This window comes from Anopheles coluzzii, chromosome 2 (genome assembly GCF_943734685.1).
Source record: "Anopheles coluzzii chromosome 2, AcolN3, whole genome shotgun sequence".
Taxonomy (NCBI): domain Eukaryota; kingdom Metazoa; phylum Arthropoda; class Insecta; order Diptera; family Culicidae; genus Anopheles; species Anopheles coluzzii.
The window spans coordinates 4,859,968-4,875,248 of record NC_064670.1 but is presented as its reverse complement, the minus strand read 5'-3'; the positions used below and the strand labels follow the sequence as shown (position 1 = coordinate 4,875,248).

General features: G+C 49.7%; 1 protein-coding gene across 8 annotated transcripts in view; it reads left to right on the top strand.

Annotated features, from left to right (window-relative positions):
• LOC120947502 (nicotinamidase) overlaps positions 1-10,769 on the top strand; it is a 61,729-nt gene extending 50,960 nt beyond the window's left edge. For all 8 annotated transcript variants that reach the window (XM_040362877.2, XM_040362876.2, XM_040362875.2 and 5 more), the window contains exons 4-9: positions 2,172-2,276; positions 5,255-5,389; positions 5,483-5,611; positions 5,695-5,863; positions 7,522-7,664; positions 8,180-10,769. In XM_040362877.2, the coding sequence (XP_040218811.1) occupies positions 2,172-2,276; positions 5,255-5,389; positions 5,483-5,611; positions 5,695-5,863; positions 7,522-7,664; positions 8,180-8,338 (840 nt within the window). In that variant the 3' untranslated portion in view covers positions 8,339-10,769. The remainder of the gene's footprint in view (positions 1-2,171; positions 2,277-5,254; positions 5,390-5,482; positions 5,612-5,694; positions 5,864-7,521; positions 7,665-8,179) is intronic.
• Positions 10,770-15,281: the final 4,512 nt, after the last annotated feature.

Genomic DNA, 15,281 nt, shown 5'->3' with positions numbered 1-15,281 from the left:
GGTGATCGGGGGTTGAACACAACTTATGGTGAAAGCCTTGACGAAGTTTCACTGGCCCTTTTTTGCCAGTGTTTGGTTCTCTTTCCCTCAACAATACATACACACCCACACACGCAGAGCCTTTGCTTGTGGCTTCATTTTGGTCGGGACACCTTCCCGGGACCTTCCCGGTGAGTAGCGCTCTGAGTAAACACTTCCTACAAGACCTGCAAGCCGAATCGAATTCAACCAGCACTGAAATCGGTTCGATTTGCTGCTCGATTTTCCAAACGCACTAGGGTAAAGGGGGTTCCGGTTACCGATGACTCCGAGACCCAGGCCCACAGGAAGCGTTGCGTGAAATGAAGTGCGAACCTGAGTGCGCTTGTACTGAATTTCCATTCACCCTTTCCCGTGTTTTTGTGTCCTCTCCGATGTGAATTCCCGGTTTTGAACATGCCGTTTTTTTTTGTTTGGTCGGCCACAGTTGTTCACAGTACAGGACACTTAACACGCTCCTTCAGTGCTCCAACAACGCTCGCTTCAAACAACACCCTCGAGCGGAAAAAACAGACAAAAAGCACAATCCCATCACTATAATGACGCCTGGAGTGTGCACTGGATAATGTTGGTCAATGGAGAGAAGGGAAGGGGGGGGGGGGGGGTGTAATGTAGGCCATTTTTCGTTTGCTTCCCACTTTTCGTCCCTGCTTTTGGTGGCTTTGCGGTGTTGTTGTTGTTGTTGCATCAAATGAGCCGCACAACATCGGGGGGCTCAAGTCAAACCGGTCAAGGCAGAGCAGAGCGCTGCATATCTGATGCGTTCGAGCGTGTTGTTCTCCGGAACATAGGTTTCCTTCCCCCTCACTAAAAGAACATGGGGGTTTTGAGGCGTTTTGTTTTAAAATAACCCCGATCCTTTCGGAACCTCGACACCTCAGCCGGCTTGGTTGGTGCGATCGTTATCGCTGCTGCCGGAAAGATAACCCACCCACCCACAAGCGCACTGCCGGGCACTTATGCATTCCCGGAAGAGTGGTTGCCTGCTTGGTTGGTTTGGACGGAACAGCACACAGTGCGACAACATCACACGGTACTCGGTAGTAGTCAAAGTACCGTGTCAGTGGCATATTCTTCACACGAGGACAGAAGTACGCTTCCGTTGTTACTGAAGGTGCGTGACGAAGACGACGTGCAGGACGGCAAAAGGACCGGACCGAATCGGCCGGGGATGTGTTGTTCCGCTCCTTTCTCGTTGTCGTCGTTTGGGAGACAGTGGAGGTAGAGAGCGATGGCACACACACACACACACACACACACACCAAGGGCCCATGTAGGATAAACGGTTTGATTGATGATAATTTTGTGAGCAGGATCTCACACACCGACCGGCGGGCGATTACGTGACGTGAGAGGATTTTATCTTCCGGAAAGGTTTTCGACACATGAGAAGTGGCTTTTTTGTGTGCCTGGCCTGGCTTGGCCCGGCCTGGCACTGTTCCTGCTGCTGCTGCTACTGTACGATACATCTATTTCCTTGTCGGTGTTTTTTTTTTGGTGTGCGCTTCTTCTCTCGTTGCTGCCTGTCCGCAACCGCATCCTTCATTCTGCCCGCGTGTGCCGTGGATCATGTGTGGATGTCTTTTTCTTGTTTGGCATGTTTTTGTCCCTCGGCGGCCACTTCGTCCCTTTTTATCGCTTCATCGGCCGGGGCGAGACGTCCGGATGGGTGTCCTATTATGCAAAAGCGGCATAATGAGTACGGCAGAAGCATCCTCCGCCCGAGGGTGCCTTTTGTGCTGCACACACAGCACTGGGTTTCGTTTCGTTCTGTGTGTGCTGTTTTCGCAGTTGTTGTTGTTGTTGTTGTGGTTGAAAACGTGTATAATGGACATGGCTTATTGGTGCCGAAGTCGACCGCAGGGGTATAAGTACGGTAACACACACACGGTTTAAATACACCATAAGCTATCCATCGCTCCATCGCTTCGCCGTCATCGTACCGTATTTTCCTCCCTCCGTGATGAGTTGCAGCTTTTCATTCTCTGGCTGGTGTGGATGGATGGATTTGTTTTTCCGGGTTTTGCACGTTTTTGCAAAGAATGTTCCGTTCCCGTTTGCGAAAACGAGCGAGATTTTCATATCGTGTTTTTTTTTACATTTTCTTTATCCCTCTCCCCCCTCTTTTACAGATCGTGCGCCCCATTAGCGCCTTTCTCATCGTGGACGTCCAGAACGACTTCATCAGCGGTTCGCTCAACATCAGCAACTGCAGCGCGCAGCAGAATGGGCTGGAGGTAAGACTGACACAGCACAGGATCACGGTGGGAGATCGTGTTTTTGTGTGAAATTAACAACCCTGCCAACTATCAAGTCCGACCGTGAGCGGTTTCGGACACTCCTGAGGCAGGCCAAGACCGCAAAGAGGTTGTAGCGCCGGATAAGCCAAGCCAACTATCAATACACCGTCATCGACAGGCGGTTTTTAGTTCCTGGGTTAGGTGGCCGCTAATGCCGTTAGGTTGATGTCTCAGTTTAGCAATGAAAATGCAGTTCAAACATGTTGTGTTTTGCGCGTTGCATAACTTTAGGGGTTTGGTAGTATGCACGTCATATTAACAAGCCCCTAAAGTTATGCAATTTGTTAAACAAATTTCACAATAATGAAAAACTCTACAAATATTTATTTTTGTTATGATTTAATTGAGATTTCCAATTAAGGAACAGTTTAATAGCGTTAAAACCTTGTTTTCCCTGTAACATTGTTTGCCAAAGAATCAACACTTTTACTAACGGCATAAAACCGCAACTCCCCTCTTTTGATTGTGCCTCAATGTCGCTGAAAAACAATATCGAGTCATTGCTGACCTTTGATAAGGCGCTCAACACGCAGAGTGGTTTCTTTGGCCATTTCTTGCTAGAGTCGTCCCTGCCGAGTCCGTTTGCAAACCCCCGAAAGCCCGCTAGCGAACGAATAAAACCCGCCGGATGGTGACCTTTTCCCATGGGGACCACGCTGGGCCACCATTCAATATCCTCAATTTGTAGCTACATTTCCTACCGCCCTTTCCTTCCCCATCCTATTCACCCGCTTCTCTTCCCGCATTGGCCAGCATCCTAAGGAAGCAACTTGCAGCCGACTGCTGTTGGCTGTACGAAAGATGCCTTGCAGATGCAACACGCTCTCGCCGCATGAGATCGGACGGGACGACGACGGCCAGCGATGAAAGCAATGGCTATTTTCAACTTTCAAGTAAAGACCACCACCATCATTCCACCCAGTGGGGGAGGAGGAGGCGTGTAGGTGCGGTGTAGATGTCCTTTGAGACAAGTCAACACATTAACACACAGGCACACAAGCGCACACGGGCGCACACAGCGAAAGTGGTGATGTGAAGTGCGAAAGGTAGAAGAGGTAACGACGCAGATTGGTAAACAAAAGGTGCAGGTCGAAAGGTCCAACCTCCCAGGATGATGGTCGGGATGCCCGGGAGAGTGAGGGGGGGGGGGGGAACAGAAGCTTGCTCTCGCTTGCTTTTAAGGCTTATCTTTAGCCATGGGTCTCGGGAGCTTCGACTGAGCCGAGCGTCCCCCGGTGATGATGTTTGCTTCGCTTTTGAGCAACCACCAGGAGAGCGACGGACGGAGTCTTCTGGTGGTTTTTAGCACCTTCTTCATTCGGGCGAGCAATGTGAATGTGTGTGTGTGTGTGTGTGCATAAAAACACGCAAAATGCTTGACGTCTATCGCACACGGTGCACAGGAGGAACACACACACCCACCATTCACTAAACCGGATGCCAATCCGTGCTCGGAAATTTAATATACCTCGGCGCTGTTTGCACCGGTGCCTTCGTGTGACCCTCCCCCCTCCCCTCCCCAGCCAACTCTTCGGATGTGCCAAGGCAAGGTCAGTTTGTCAAACCGAGCCATTTGTTTTGCCTGCTGGTGGATGGTAGAGCAACCCTGCTGCTGGCGATGGTCTTGTGCCTTGCCTGTCCTGTTTGCGAACTGTGCGAACGCAGATAAGAAGCTGTGTTGCCGAACCGGGTCGTGGTCCGAGGCACGAGAGGACGTCCGACGACGTTAATTAACTTCCTTTTGTTCGATGCAAAACTTTCGATAGTTTTCCCCGAGCTTATATTAGACCGGGCATGGGAGGAGGGAACAGGATGCTCCACAGAGAGAGAGGGAGAGCGAGAGTAAGGAGGGTTCTGCTCAAAGGATGCAGGCGGTACGGCAAAAAGGTAACATTTATGATGTGTAATTAATGCCAAAGACGTGTGTGTGTGTGTGTGTGTGTGAGCGAAAGGTAGGCCCATTTGCGGTACGGTACCCTTTCGCCTTGTTCGCTTTTGGCCGAAGGGAAGATGCATGTCATCCGCAGACAGTGACGCAATTTTTAAACGCAAACACAATCTTTCCCAGGCAGAGCTTTCTAAATTATGAGTCAGTGATGGTGGCGCTGTACTGTGCGTGTGTGTGTGTGTGCTGTTTTTGCTGCGTGCGATAGACGTGATTAATGAAAGTGCCACGTTCTAATCAATGAGCGCCAAAGCGGTACTAAATTTCGTTCTCAAGTGAGTCTCATCAAGCTTGATCTCTTTTATGATGTTTTAAGCCCGGGCGATCCTGCCTGTGCCAGGGTAATCTGTCCTGACCTGCGGTGTGTCCTCTGTGCGGGATGCAGAGAGAGAGACGGCATAGTGTCTTATCTGTAGCTCCATAAATAAAATAAACCACCAACCCCCTCTCTCCTCCTCATACCTGTTGCCTACCGTACCAGCAGATGAGATGTGTCGGCAAAGTGGAACGCTTATTAAGCCGGCAAACCACTGTAGCCGTTCATTAGGAGGACTCCATTTCGTTTCGATAGGTGAATGGGAGGAGGGTGGTCGGCCACACCACTACCACCATGCATCATCCCGTCTGCGTGACTTGCGTGACACATCGCTGACATGCGGCGTTGACTCGGCGGACACTGAGTCTGAACGGCCGTCCGGATTTTTGTTTTCTCGCACACGTCCAGGCACACCGTGCGGCCCGCTATGAAGTGTGTCTGTGTGCGCCCTTTGGTAGCGTGAATGGTGAATTAAATTACGACAGCTGTCAGACGGATCCGCGTAGGCGCTGAAATTGAAACCGACGTGCCGGTGGGGTGGGATGGTCGCCCGGTGCCATTGGCAACGACGGGCTCGGCCAACCGTGTTTCGGGCAGTGTATCAACATTTCAAGTTTCTCTTTTATCCTTTCACCCCCCTCTGTGTTTGGTTAGGTTATCGAGCCGATCAATAAGCTGCTGGATACGGTTGACTTCGATGCGGTGTTCTACTCGCTGGACTGGCACCCGAGCGATCACGTTTCCTTCATCGACAACATCAAACAGCGCCCGATTCATCCAACCAGCCCGGTAAGTTGAGGGCGCGCGCGTGTGTGTGTTCCATTCTTATCAGCCTTTCTTTTGGCTTACTGCTACTGCTGCTGCTGAACCCGCATCGGACAGCTGAATGCGGACAATGCGCAGGTTTACGATACGGTCATCTTTGCCGGACCGCCCCCGATGAAGCAGCGGCTCTGGCCGCGCCACTGCGTGCAGGATTCGTGGGGCTCGGAGTTACACAAAGATTTGAAGGTAAGAGTTGCGAAGCTGAAATGGCTGTGGGCTTATCGTGCTTACTTTAGTTTTTCCCTCTCTCTCTCTGTACGCAATTTTAGGTCGTCGAGCACGGCGTGAAGGTGTACAAAGGCACCAACCCGGAGGTGGACTCGTACTCGGTGTTCTGGGACAACAAGAAGCTCTCCGACACGACACTGTGCGCCCAGCTGCGACTAAAGGGCTCGACCGACATCTACGTGTGTGGGCTAGCGTACGACGTTTGCGTTGGTAAGTGTCTAGCCTTCGCTAACCCCCGCTTGATGGACACGGGAGTTTTGGCCGACATGGAGCGCCAATATGTACACCCCCACGAGAGAGAGATGCACACAAAAAAGAAAACCAACAAAAGAACCGGTTGTATAATTATTCCAATCGCGCTCATTATCTCTCCACGCTGCTGTCGGTTGAAAATTGAATTCGAAACTCCCGCCCGAAACGCCCGAGCAAACCGTGCGCGAAGGGAATGTGAAGGGAAAAGGAATCGATTTGCTGCCTGCCTGCCTGCTGCGGTCTGTTGTAGCGCGGCATTCGTCTCTCTCTCTCTCTCGGTGTGGAAACGGTGCGGCGCGCTAACGAAACGAAACGAAACGAAATCGGTACGAGGTATTAGTAGCAGCTTTGCCATTTTCAATTTCGACCACGTACTTCGTAATTAAGTTTGCTTCAATCTTGACAGATCCACTCGTATGCGGAAAACCTCTTCCCGCCCTGCCCGCGCTCGAACGGCCCTGGGGCGCCCTCTTGCGTTGGCTAGCACGAAGCGCAAACAAATAGCGCTATCGATTTTGCGCGCTGCGACGATGTGCCTTTGCGCTTAGCCGGGCAACATATGCATCGAGAAACGATTAGGTTTTCCTATTATCATTGTTCGAATCGAATTCTTGTTGGTTTCGGTGGTTTGTTTATAATGAGCTATTGATTTGTAGCTACAACATGGCTACAAAACTGTGCACGTGCACAGCAACATGCATTACATACACAACACATGCTGCTGCTTTAAAACATTCGCTGTAACACTGTGTCCGAGCAGCGCCATTTTAATTTAACATTTCCGACCCGGAGAGGTGGGCGAACCAGAAATAAAGCACAGCGCAACAATTACTTACGGTCACTGGGTTGCACAGCACCGTCATTGAGGTTATTTTTCCCCTCTTCCCGTAAAATCTCATTACTTGCTGTTTAAAATAAAATACGTGTGCAAATGCGGGGTCTAAAACGGTGGGGCGCCCCCGTCCATTGGCAAATGATTCAATTTCCTTGTAAGTAAGGAAATTAAATCGAACTTCAACCTACTCATCGAAAGCGACGAAGCGAGGGGCAAAAAAGCTCCACGATCCCCCACATCAAGCACATCCTCTCTCTCTCTCTCTGCTCTCTGCCGTGTCTGCTTCCTTCTCTTCTCCCGACGAGGCCATTTCCGGCCGCCCCCGCAAATGGTAAGGATGAGTGGGTGTGTGTGCTTTCAGTACAGATTGAATAGCAAACAAAACCGGAGCAAACCCTCCGGCGTGTAACACCGGTGCACAAAAATAGTCAACGGATGCAAAACGAAGCGCCAATGCTGCTGCCGCTACTGCAGCCCGCATGAAGCATACATTTTGGGCCGTCATGACACGAAATGGAAAGGCCTACGGGCGTGCAAAAAGAGGAACGCTGATGGAGGGTCGAGCCGAGCTTCATTAAATAAATGAAAATCGGCCAAATTAATCTACTAATAGGCTACACTGCACCGAAAGGGAAGGGCCATACTGTTGTACCGGTTCGGGGGTTTTCGATTTCGGATTCGTTGGAAATTGTCACACGCTGAGGACTCACCCACTACCACTGTTAAAAGAGAAATTCATTTCATCCACTGTATTGCATGCACTCTCTTTCCCGCTGCACAGGTGCAACGGCCATCGATGCGCTGTCGGCCGGCTACCGGACCATACTGATCGACGACTGTTGCCGGGGCGTCGATCTGAACGACATCGAGAGCACCAAGCAGACGGTGATTTCCAGCAATGGCGTCATCGTGTCATCCCGCGAGGTAGGTAATGAGCCCCTAAGGGGCGAAGGGCGCATCGACTGGAAAAAGGGAAATTAATTACTCTATCCAAGAGGGCAAAAGAAAGAAGAGACTGAAAGAGGGCGGCACACACACACACGTAAAAGAAGCAGCACTCTGCAAAATTGCCAACCCCAAAATTGAAACCGGGATTTTCAGGGATCCAATCTCAAACCCGGTTCCATCCGTGCCCGCCGTAAATCGGAGGAAGGGGTGCAGGAAGCTGGCAAATGATGGCGAACGTCTCGCATTAAATCGCACCGCACAGCACAGTAAAGTACCAGAGTACCTCGAGCCGGACCGTCTTGGGGGAGGAGGGCGAAATGTGTTTTATTTTTCGGTCACTTTCAATCACTTCTTCTTCTGCTTCTTCTTCTTGCCGGTACACAAGAACAGATTTATCTCTTACGCGCTCTGCCCTTGTTGGTTGGTTTGCTTCTTTCAACGCCGGTTTTTTACTTCTTCTTCTTCTTTCCATCCCTGCGCCCTCTTTCCAGGTCAAAGCCATGGTCGAAGGACGGGATCGTCGCCCGGAGCTGGGCTACAAGTTGGCGATGGAGCTGAAAAATTCCGAGTCCGACCTGTCGAAGAACAACGCCTGCAGAAGACAGTCCCAGCAGCAGCAGCAGCAGCAACAGCAGCAACCATCACAGTAAACAGCGCCAACCCCGTCGTCGTCCCGGTGGGCGCGCTTGAGTCTCAGTCCCATGGCAACCGTTCGGAACGGGACAGGTCGGAAAGAGATTTGTGTGCGTTTCGCGGCTTTCTGCTGCTGCTTGGGGAGAGTGTGGCTGCTGTGCATTAGTATTAGTAGCCAGCATCAGTGCAGTGCAGAAAGCGGTAGAAAAGTTGAAGGTTATTCTACCGTGTTCACCACCTTTCACCACCTGGGTTTTGGTTGACCAAGGCTTCACCAAGGTTTACCTACACGCGCGCTAAGGCAGAGCCACCTCACTGGTCCAGAACGCAAACGCTTACAAACTAGCACCACACACACACAAGGGGGAAACAATCTCCCTTTCCCCACTATCACTCATTTCGCCGTAGGCAGCACACATCAATACACACACACATACACCTAGAAACAAAACGGCAGCGAAAGGGCGTAAATGCTTCCGAGAGAGTCATAAAGCTCCTTTCATTCGAATCCGTTTTAGCCAACCGTTTCCTATTCCGGAATCCGTTCTGTGTTGATGCGTTTTTTCTTCTTCTCTTCCCGGCCTCCCCCTCCGATGTGTGTGTGTGTGTTTGCTTCCCTTTTGCTAACTCATGCTCAATAGCTGCTAGCCCCAAACCCGGCTGTGTTGCACCCATTACCGTTTTATTAGTTTCGGCTTTCTCTCTCTCTCTCTCTGTCTCTCGCACACCTTTCTCTTCGTCCCTTCGTCTATGCCCGGGGAAGCACAGCACCGCATAGAACACAAAAAACACTCAAATCAAACGAAACCAGACCGAACCGAAAGCCCATTGCCGGGAAGGGTGTTGGAGGGTTTTACGGATCTGATTTAACCGAACGACGTCCGTAACGGTTTCGGCTGGTCATCGAAGTTTATGGGCCGATCGACACAAAAAAAAAATCAACCCCTCCAGTGATGAACGTGACACATATCGGGCAATCCACATATCCACCCTCTGGTCTGGTCTGGTCTGGTGCGGGCGGTTTGATGGGTCCCCCCCTTCTCCCTCACAAAGCCGGGAAGAAAAACAGACCAGCCGGGGAGAAGCCAATGATTTTGTGTCGTGGGTCAAGGTGTAAATTACATTTTACAACTCCGAGTTTGTGTGTGTGTGTGTGTTATGTGTGAAAGCTTTGCCAAAACCGTCATAAAGCTCGACGCCTGCTGTTGTTCTGCCCTATTGCATTTGTTGCGTTCTGGAGGCCGAACCCGACCGGGACCGGGAATGGTTATGGTTTAGCGGTGGGTGGTGGAGCTGTGTTATTCTTTATTTAATATATTCAACACACTAGCGCAGCAGTAAAACTATTGAGAAGCCATTTTATCGGGACGATTGAATTTAAATTCTGGATTGGTTGGTCGGATGGTTGGTGTTTTTTTATGCATCTTTTTTCCGTTTGATTTTTATACACAGCGCTGCTAATGGGGCCCCATGATTTTCATGACGCTTGGGGCGTTTGCTGATGATTATTGGACGACACTTTAATGCTTCAACGGTAGTATAAAATAAGGTGGATGGGTGGAGGCTCGTTTTGTGGTTGTAATTTTAATGTGTTTTTCTTTTGCCATTTTATACCAACGCTGGGAAATGGGATAACTGCGTTTTATTTTTGTTTTTTTTTTTTTTATATAACGATGATAGGAACTGGTGCTATCAAAGCATTATACAAAATTGTTCATTCCTTATGGATAGCATGGTGAATTGGGATTTGTGCGATTCAAAATTACTTAATATTTTTAATGATTTACTTAAATTACTTGCCACACTATTTTTCCGCACTGTTATGTTCCGTATTGTTTCAAAAGTAAATAAACGTCCTGTACGCGGTAGTATCCACGCAACGAGGGCAAAGAGCAAAGTGAACAAACGGGACATCTATTATAGCGAGTGCAAACAGTGTTTTGTAGACAAATTGTAGATACTTAAGCATTCAAACCCGCTAGCATACAATTGTAGAGGAAAGCTGTGAAGCATATCGGACAAATATAGGCAAAACCACTTACAAAAAACGGCATAGGAGAGCGCACACCAGAGCCAGAACCAGAGAGCTTACGCACACAAGTTTGTAAAACTGAACACTCTTTAGAACGTTGTTAGTACATCGAGTACATGTCTCTCGCAGCCGCAAATTCAAGTGAAAGTATTGTGTATTGCAAGACGGGGTAGGGAAAGCCTTTCCCAAAGGCTACATAGGGTACAGGCGTTTGTTTGATTACAGACAACTGCAAGCATTGCTACAACAGCAGAGTTCAATGTTTTTGGTGATGATGGACACCACAAGTGGGAAGTATTTGAACAGGAAAAAAGGGCACGAATAGAACAAATGGCAACAGAAAGAAACATTGGTTGTGGTGACACTTTACGGTGATTCGATACAAAATAAAACGGTGCATCTTCTACAAAGCTAAATGATTCAAGACTGTGAGGGTGTTTGTCTTTCTTTGTTTGAGCTTTTAGGGAAAAGAGAAAAGTGCTGATTGTAACCTCATAACTACTATCTTTGCTACGAAAAACGAAAATGATTATCTTGTGTTACATGTTACCGTCAAAGGATAGTAAACGAGGAACAGCCTTTAAATTCTGCGAAAATAATTACCCCCAAAACATGTCCGCCAGCATTCCCACCGTGTTTCATTCTGTTTCTAATCTAGCTTAACCTTCTGCCGCTGCCGGAAATAAACTATGTACGCGCCCTGGGAAGCAAAACCAGGAACCCTCCATACTCCGCCCCAACGGTTTTTCGCTCCGCTGGCAAAGCGGCTTTTCAACATGAAGAGCATGTAATGTCACTATAGAGGCTTCGGACAAGTGTAATCCGACTAAATGTTGAGAGAGGGAGAGAGAGAGATAGAGAGAGAGAGCGAGAGAAAGGCGGGGAGTATATGGCACCAGAAGAGGATGGAACCGATAAATCGACCCTTCGGCGAACCCTGGTGAACGATAAAGCTTTCATTATAGTAGCACAACGCTGCTGCTGATGCTGTGTGTCGGGCGCCAGGGGTTTGCGTTTGCTTATGGTTGTCCCACACACACACGCACACATTGAGCGTCACCTTTGACCTATGGGCCAATGGATGTGGTTTGGTTAGTGGTGGTGGTGGTGGAGCCACCGCTGCAGGTAAATCAGCACAGTTGACGAATCGGTGCTGGTGGGGGACACCACCGCTGCGGGGTCGAAAGCAATGCCTCCAAAAGCGATGCCAACTCTTTGCGTAAAGTTGTTTAGCAGGGGGTGTTGTGCAGGGGATAGAAAGCGATTGGACGGTGGAGGCTGCAAACTAAGCACATTTGCCGCTCGATGGAGAAAAGGCGGCCCTCTGCAATCTTATCGTCGGTGGCTTTTGTTTTCGGAGCGGGTCGGTAGTGGTGGTGGTGGTGATTGTGCTCCAGGACCCGGGCCTGCACTAGGAGGATGTAATTTATCATTCCAGTGGCCCTCCATGTTGGATTCTCTCCCAACTGTCATCGATGTCGTCGACCCGCTGGCCGACGTCGATTGACCCGCACCCGATCGATCGGTGAAGAGTGTCCGCCGGCTCCTCTCCTCTCCTTCCCTTTTGAATGGTGTTGGATGCAGTTTTGCTATTTTGATGCGTGTTTTGCGTGTCTGCATCACCTTTGTCCCAGGAGCAATGGAGATTAAGGGAGAGATAGAGAGTAATGAGAAGTCGTCTCGATCGTCCCAGGCCTCATAGGGTGGATGTTTCCGGGCGAGCCTTTTAAATTAATTCCCGAGGCATTTGCCTGCAGTGTAGTGCTCACTGTGGGAATGCTGCTGCTGAGGGAATGATTTTCCTACGGTTTCACTAAGATAATGACCTGCATCAACGTGTAAGTGCGGTGAAAGTGAGTTAGAGCATTACTTGATGATAAATTGCATACTTTTAGGCGTTTTACGAAACAAACACGTTGAATATTTCACAACTTGCGCGTTTGTTGGGTCGTTCAAATCAGAAGCAAAAGTAATAAAAACAGGTTGAGAACTTATATTTCAATACTCCTTTGTTTCCCATAAGTCAATAACGACCACTTTCGTTAACCAGCCCGATATAGCAATGCATTGATAAGAATGTTGTGAAAGAAACTATTGGCCTCGCTCGGGCCGCTTCGCTCCCAACGGATGCGCGGTGGGGGCAAGGAAAACAAAGCCTTCCTGGTAATATAAAAACGCAATCCTTTCTACACTCTCCCAACAACCCCCCTCCCCCCATTTGCTGCCGCTGCTCGTGCTCGGGAAATTGTCCGAGTTCGAACCATTCTTCAAGTGTGCTCTCTTCCCTTTTCCCATACACCACACACCACGAACAACCTTCAACATGGTTCTCGTTAGCGAATGGAATGAACGAACGCGGGTAGCAAGCAAGCGGAAGCGTTCAGTTTTATTTCTATTATGAAAACATTTTTGCCCCTCCCTCTCTCTCTCACACACACACACATGCCGGGAGAATTCCCCTGCAATCCGTCGTACCGTACACTACCATGCACGGTGAAAGGAAAGTTTATTTCTTCAAGCTCGAAAGCTCCCACAGGAAAGCAAGATCTATGTCGGCTTGTTTCTTTGCTCCAGCAGCTTCGAGAAGGAAGCCCCGGTGCACAACAGAGCAAGGTTGGAAGCGAACCTGGCCAGCCAGCAAGACAACGGGAAAAGAGAGCAGAAGAAAAAACAAAAACTATGCACACAATAACAAGCCAGGCGCACCGGCAGCGGCGGCGGCGGCGACGGCGACGGCCCAGCATCCGTTACTAGTTTTCTTCACATTAACCTAGGCTTGGAGAGTGGTCTCCCCTTCCTCCCCGCCTTCGCTGAATCGCTCGGGAGTACGGCACACCGGCACACTAGCGCGCTGCAGCGGTAAGATAAACATATCAGCGATGAAACTTTCACGACGTGAAGATGTATCTTTTCCTTCGAGAGTTTCCGCCTCGTACAGTGTTCCCCTCAGCTGCCCCACTCGGTGGAGTGCTTGGCTCGTGTGTTTTTTCTTCCACTTTTTTTTCCTGTACACTACACATTACTACTACTAGTACCGGCCCACTCGATCTGGCCCAGGGAAGAAAGAAAGAAAGCAACAAAAAAAAAACCCACAGGAAAGGAAAGTGCAGTTGGCATCAAGTGAAGAAGCGCGAAGCACAGGATATGGACATTCTTTATCCATCCCCCCTCCGCCACCAAAACAACCACACGAGATGGGGATAGAGAACGTGAAAGATGGCCAGTGACTGTGGCCCGTCGTTGGTGGCTTCGGTGGATGGTGAATGATGAAGCGTTTGGATTGTCGGGCGGTTAGCGCTCTACGGCGCACAGTGCTCGGCAAGGAATTGTTTTCTTATGAAAATGAAACCGTACATTGGACAGTGGATGAGTAATTTGTTCAAAATTTCAATCAACGATTCACTACCATCATCATCATTATCATCAAAAAGCGAAACAAAGTCTAACGAGCGCTCGAACGAAGCGCCAACAAGAATGTTATGCATTGTGATTGCATACTTTTAGGCGTTTCACTACTTCGATCCATGCAGATTGACCACCACTGATCTGAGAATCATGACGTCATTACTTTTGTGTCTGTGCATGTATTTTTGGCTGTCCAATTCGTTGTCGCGCGTTTGTGCGCCGTCCGTGCAGTTTGATTGCGTAGTGCGCTACGATGGCGTCCGCCAGCGTATCAGAAATGATGCCCTTCTTTCCTTGGGTTTTTGTCTTCACGCGTCAGCTCACTTAGTCAGCGATCCATCCGCCGACCACCGGGCACGGCCAGGGGACAGGGCGGAAAACACATAATCAATCTCAATTATTTTTTATGCCGCTTATTCCATTATGAACCCGCAGCAGCAGCTCTGTTGGTCGGTTGGTCGGCCGGTCGGTCGGCCGGTCGGGGCTGTCGACCGCAGCAGTCCGGCAAGGCTTCATTTAGCCGCCAGACTTATCTAGGCCCTCTTGCAGCTTCCTCTTCACTTCCGCTTCGCAGTATGATGGCGATGGAAAATCCATCCACGATAAGATAAGTCGCTGACTGGCCGGATCGGACTGGCTCACTGACTAACTGGTGCTGCTGCTGCTGCTGCTGCTGCTACTAGTGTGCTTGTTGTTGGCTTCACTTTTGCATCGAATTACTCGTGGCTCACTCGAGGCAAGTCTTTTGTTATTGTTTTTCCTCCTGCCGCGACGCGCCCGTTTACGTCTATCCTCGCCTGCTTGGATGCAATCAAAGTGAGATACCGCTTTGGTTGCTGTGTTCTTTTTTCTGTTTTTCCCCCCGCTATTCTCAAGGAGCTTGTTTGCGCAAACCAATCAACAAGCGCACGGTGATGATGCACTGCACAAACACACAAAAAAGACAGCAAAGGCAGACAGGCAGAAACGTCTCCTCGTAGCATCGTTACATCGTTTGTACGGTGATCGGTGTTGCTCGGTGTGCTCGCGCGGTATGTGGCGCACTGTGGCGCTTATGTGATTGTGCTGCCGTGTGCCTGTTGTGCCAGTGGAAGAAAATGAACGTTTCCAGCCGTGCGACCGGAGCCACTCTTCCGGCCAGTAGTGCGAGAGCGATGCACACAGCGAAGCGGAAAACTCCCCCACTGGGGCTTGCAACGATTGTTTTCGAAATCTGTACCACTTGTCCTTTGAACACACACACACACACACACACTAACGTACACAGCGGTCCAATTCAAATCTGGTTCGATTCGCTAACTGGAACGTTCTGCCTGTCCCGTCGCCTTTATTACTACACGCTTGCTTGGAAGCTTTTCCCATTGGAATCGTAATACAGCTAAATCTCCCCGGTGTGCAAACGTTTGCAAGCTGTCTCGGCTCTCGGCCCCTTTCCGGTTCTCCGGTACGCAGCGCATCTACACATTCGACACATGCGAACCGTTTTTCCGTTTTCCGTGTACCAACCCACCGAAAAGGGCTCC